The sequence below is a fragment of the Nanorana parkeri genome, unplaced genomic scaffold (genome assembly GCF_000935625.1).
Source record: "Nanorana parkeri isolate BGI_ZX_2015 unplaced genomic scaffold, ASM93562v1 scaffold1716, whole genome shotgun sequence".
Classification (NCBI taxonomy): domain Eukaryota; kingdom Metazoa; phylum Chordata; class Amphibia; order Anura; family Dicroglossidae; genus Nanorana; species Nanorana parkeri.
This window is the reverse complement of record NW_017307984.1, coordinates 137,234-142,978: the sequence shown is the minus strand read 5'-3', so window position 1 is coordinate 142,978 and position 5,745 is coordinate 137,234. Positions and strand designations below refer to the sequence as shown.

The 5,745-nt window shown below is 38.3% G+C and overlaps 1 gene segment (V, D, J or C); it reads right to left on the bottom strand.

The window, feature by feature from the left end:
• Window positions 1–2,032: 2,032 nt before the first annotated feature.
• Window positions 2,033–2,599, bottom strand: LOC108799405. The segment is given in 2 exon segments: window positions 2,033–2,370; window positions 2,491–2,599. Coding segments are annotated over 2 exon segments (384 nt in total).
• Between the last annotated feature and the right edge of the window lie 3,146 nt (window positions 2,600–5,745).

The following is a 5,745-nucleotide window of genomic DNA, read 5'->3' as shown; positions in this document are numbered from 1 at the left end:
ATCAGAATGAATGTAAAAAATAGCCAGAGTCTGGTACCAGGAGATCAGTTAGCCAGATCCAGGGTCATACACAGAGATCAGGACCAAAGAGGAGACCACTTGGTAGATCTGAACACACACACACAGGTGGACACTAAATGAACAAGCTGGTGGTTTAAATAGTGAACTGGTGTTGAATCATCACTCTGAGACAGGAGTTTGTCAGAAGTTGCAGAATGATGATGTTTATGGGTTTGGTCATAAGTAAGTGCCAAAGACATATGAACAGTTTTAGACATACTGCACAAAAGCCATTCTGCAGACAACTTGATAAGGAAGAGTAAGAAACCCTGACAATTCAGCAGAGTCTGGGTGTCACTTCATTAATAAGCTCATGGTCATTTATAACATTAGGCAAAATGAAATGTAAAGGTGGGAACCTGTCTATAAGCCCCCCTCAGGCGATTGTGACAGCCTTCAGTTAATTGCTCCATTTTTATGCCAACTGTTACATCTGTGACTTTTGGGTGCTGGGGGTCAGTCAGCTGACTCCCCGGAACTTACTGGATGGGTAAGTATATGAAAATGGGGGCTCAAACTGTACAGTCATCAGTCAGTGAAGATTGCCTGCAGTGAGTTTCCCACCCTCCCACACGTCATGGCCATTTCTAGGTTTGTTGGTCACCTTTAATTATGTAATCCTTTCCCTGCCGCTGACATAAGGTATATGGCGGAACACAACTGCTTCCAGCTGGCCACGACAGTATGCCTTACATCGGTGGCTTTTACCCTTCTGCTATAAGTTCATGAACTTATATCAGAAGTGTTCTCCTGACTTTCCCCTGTAAATGAATAGCTGTCATCAGCGGCTGAAAATTCCATGGTATATGCAGTTTATAAATGAATGGGAAGCCTCTGTACTGAGTGTTTTCTATTCATTCAGTGCTGAGGCTGGGCAAAAACAGATTGAGGACTCTGTGTCCTCAATCTCTTTTCCTATTATAAAAGGGAAATATTGTGGTGTACACCGTGCACATGCGCTGCGGTGAGCTCTTTGATTTTTTTTTTGATTTTTTTTTTCAAAATAACATTAATTCAACTGTGTGGCAGCACGAAAAAGCATTGTGACACATTGATGTGAGTTTGTGATACTCTATATTAAAAATATGCCTGCATCATTTTATCACAACACAGCGCACAAACAGCACTGCAGATCAGGAGTTACCACAACACAGATTTGTTAACATAAGGCGCTTATTTACAGTTTTGTGTCCCTTTGGTTTTTTACCGTTTCACAAAAAGGCACAATTTAAAGTTTACAAATATTTGTTATTTAATAACTTAATACAGTTATATCTTTTAGATTTAGTCATAAAACTGTTTTTCATGTGCTTATTTTAGTGTGCTTTTATCAATTGAATTGTGTATTTTTATTGGTTTAATATTGATTTAATAAACATTTGTGCAATTATTGCAGGACCTACAAAATTAGTAGCACCATCTTTTTATTCTACTAGTTCTGTGCTTTCAGGAAATGTATGGCTTGGGGGGTCTTTTACAAACTCTAAAAGCAGCAGTTGAAAATGTAAAAAAAGGTGAAAAATTGCAAAAATGGTGTAGCCGGCTAAGGATAACAGTGGAACGCAGGGCTTGGCAGCGAAAGGGGGACAGTTGTAGTTAAGGTTATTTTAATGATGTTTCAGCCTGAATTGTGGTGACTGGGCTGGGTTTTTTTTGTAGTTTATTTAAGTATTGAAAATGTTCAAGTTTTATTGTTATATGTTTATTATAATATTTAACAAAACCAGTAATAACGGGTAGTGACCAATTTTTATCCACTATTGGTTATCAGTATTTATTTATTTATTGTATGTTTATATATTTGATCCCATGCAGTCTGCAATCCCGTGCAGCCAACTTGAGGCATACAAACCACACACATAGCGTTTCACCTGATGCCTTACTTTGGTGGCAGCGAGAGGATTATATCATCCTCGTATAACTCAAAGTTTATGCTGCCACCTACTGATAACATGAAGAAGGGATATACTAGTTATTGTTGAAGGAAAGATATATTTTCCATCACTGTGTATCTTGCACAGTAATACACGGCAGTGTCTTCAGTTTTCATGTTGTCCATTTTCAGAGACACCTTGTTATTGCTGTCATCTCTAGTGACTGTGAATCTTCCTTTAACATCATCATTATATTGTATGCTAGTGCTGTATATATAACACAACCATTGTAGCTTTCCATCAGAGAACTGTCTGATCCAGTGCATAGTATAGCCACCAAAGTTGTACCCCGAACCTGTACAGGTCAGTGTGTGGGAGTTCCCCGGCTTTATCACCGCTGGGTCGGATTGGGTCAGTTGAGGATCACACTTTACACCTAAAGTATACAAATCAGACAATGACATTTACATGTATATATTACTGGAAATACAATAGTCACTTCATTTAAAATATCCATATGTTTTTACTTCAGGAAAAGTCTGCTATGACCGCTCACCTGATAGCCATGCCAGTGATAGGAATAGTCCCAGTAAAGTCTTCATTTTATCACTTCTGGTACTCAGTTCTAAATCTCAGTCTATGTGGAGATTTCTGATCTTTGAATGATCTGCTCTGTCCTTATGTAGAATAGATGCATTCACAAAAAGAAAATGATGTCAATGAATTTGCATAGAATGACACATATTTACATATGTAACTTTTATTACTAATACATGAAGTTAGATGATGGGAGTAGAAGGAAATGATCATTTTGCAGATTACATTAGATTTGTTATTATATTTGAATATATGCCCAGGATTAATCTAGATACTACAAAGCAATCAGTAAAGTGTAACTGAAGCCAAAATCTTTTTCATTCTTAGATAAAGTGGAGAGGGATTAGAACCCATGTCAGGTTTTTATTGCTGTTACCTTTAGGGAGATTCACTCTCTCTCTCTCTCTCTGTCCTGCTGTCTGCTATCACTATCCAAAAACGTAAATATACCTAAATTGTACTTTAGATATACAATGAACATAATGACATGTATTTACACGGAGGCTCTTTATTTAATCCATATGTAAACATTTTCAATATTGAAGAGAAAATTAGGGAGATTCACCCCTTCTTTGTCCTGGTGACCAGTATCACTGAAAGTGAAAGAAAATCCCATAATTTGGGTTGTCACAAGAACAGGAATAGATAATGGGAAATCTTCACATGGGGTGACCTCTTTGGAGGTTTTTTCTCTCACTGCCTTTGAAGACATACCGGTAGTTATTATTTTGTAAAAGTAGTGGTGACATCATAATTGTGCTGTGCATAGTCTGTGCAGAGAGCAGAGCAGCGGGAGGGGCCTACCAGGCTCCAACTACCTAAGGCTACCTGCAGAAAACTGCAAGAGTGGGCGGACACAAGACCAGTCACCCTGCATAAGGATAGAGAGCAGCATAAAGCTCCTACACAGAGGCAAAGTGTACACATCTGGAAGAAATACACAAAGCACACCAAGATTCAAATAAGAATACACATGAGCCTTGAATAAATACAATATATGCTCTAAGCTAGTCATACACTTATAGATTTTCTGCAGATTTGCTATGGTCAGATGGAAAAAGTGCAACAGATTCCTGAATCTATGCTAAACTGTGTGGATGGAGGAATCTCCCGCTGGGCCAAGCTTTAGGATCTTGCTAGTCGGCCCCGCTGGCTTTTAAAACACCTGAACAATGCCTGGATCCAATCAGATTGGTCAGGTATTTTGAGAGCCAGCGGGGCCGCCTAGCAAGATACTGAAGCTTGGCTCAGTGCGAAATTCCTCCATCCACACAATTTAGCGTAGATGGAGGAATCTGTAGCACTTTTTCCATCTGACCATAGAAAATCTGCACATAATCTATAGGTGTATGGTCAGCTTAACTCAGAGTTCAGCTTTAACTGTAATGTGGCCATGCCAAATTATCTCTCATCAGTAGTGCTTTAAATAGAATGAACATTATGACTCAACATTCCAGCACTTAAAAACCAAAACCTCTCTTTTTAGGTGAAGGTTTAAAATATCTGTCAATTTGATCTTCCTTAATAGTCTATGCCTTACAAAGACATTCCCTCACTTCCTATATAGTCATGGAGACAAAAGCGAAAACCTCTACAGTGGGGCACAGATTTAAATAAAGATATTTTTTTTCATAGATTGGGGAAGGTTTGTACCCCTATCAATTTTGTATTGCTGTCCGTGTCCCCATATGAGACATTCCATTCACATAGAGGAAAAATAAAGAAAATGTACAATAATGTGGTTTCATAAATATGCACACCCTTAATCTAATACTTTGTTGAAGCACCTTTTCATCTTATGCCAGCATTCAGTCTTTTGGGGTTGGGAGGGGGGTAGGCACATCTTGCCTTGGGAATCTTTGCCAGCTCTTCCACGAAAAAGCACTCAATATTGTGAGGGCATCTCCTGTGCACAGCCCTCTTCAAGTCACCCCACAGATTTTCAATAGGATTTAGGTCTGTGCTCTAACTTGGCCATTTCAAAATGCTGATCTTCTTCTGGTGAAGCCATTCTTTTGTTGATAGGCTTTGGGTCATTGTCATGATGAAAGGTGCAATTCCTTCTTTCATCTACACCTTTTTAGCAGAGGCCTGAAGGTTTTGAGACAAAATTGACTGACATTTGGGAGTTTTTATAAGTCCTTCCACCTTGACTTAAGCCCCCAGTTCCAGCTGAATAAAAACAGCCCAAGAGTATAATGCTGCCACCACAATGCTTCACTGTGCTTATGATGTTCTTTTGGTAATGCGTAGTGTTATTTTTGCACCAAACATATTTTTTTGTAATTATGAGCAAAAAGTTCAATCTTGGTCTCATAAAACCATAACACATTTTCCCACATGCTTTTGTCAGACTTGATGTACGCTTTTGCAAAATGTAACTGGGCTTGGGTGTTTTTCCTTGGTAAGTAAAGGCTTCTTTCTTGCCACCCTTCCCCACACAACAACACTGCAAATCAACCAAAAGAACAAGAAAAAGGGCATTTTAGAAGAGGGAGTTTTTAACCTCACATCCATAGTTATAATTGATAAAATTATGATAAAAGTCCTAAATTTGGGTTTGAAAATTGCACCAAAGAGGGATATTAACCAATTGCTGTCTGGAGCTATTTCTTACTATTTGCACACGCATGATAAAACATACATTTTTGTCTAGAAAACAGCTTAAAACTGCCAAACAATTATATATTTTCTTAAAGCAGAGGTCCTGTAGAACTAACAAATGCTAGTTGCAAGTTTTCAATGTTTTATGTTGCACAGTATTTGCGCAAATGTTTATCAAACAAGTATTTTTAGGATAAAATACACTAAAATGAAATTTAATGCACAGAAACAGAATATAATATCCAATTTTTTGGTAAAATATAAAAGATGGGGTCACGTTGGGTAAATAGATACCAAACATGTCAAGCCTTAAAATTCTGTTCGCCTGAGAAGCCGCAAAAAATTACAATACCCACATTTTCACGTTGGGGACACTTTGAAAGTTTTTACCGCTCATCAGAAAACTACATTGCCTAAAATTCTCCACAGGTGATGCTTTAAAGCCTGTACAGGTCATCAGTTTAGAGGTAACAGTGATCTATGGCCCTTGAATATGCGCTCTCATGCTGGCGTACATGGCAATACCTAAAGCACATAATCACAATGCACACAAGCTCTCATGTTATGTTGACCCTAGCAGATCCCAGCTGATGTTCATATGTATTTTTAT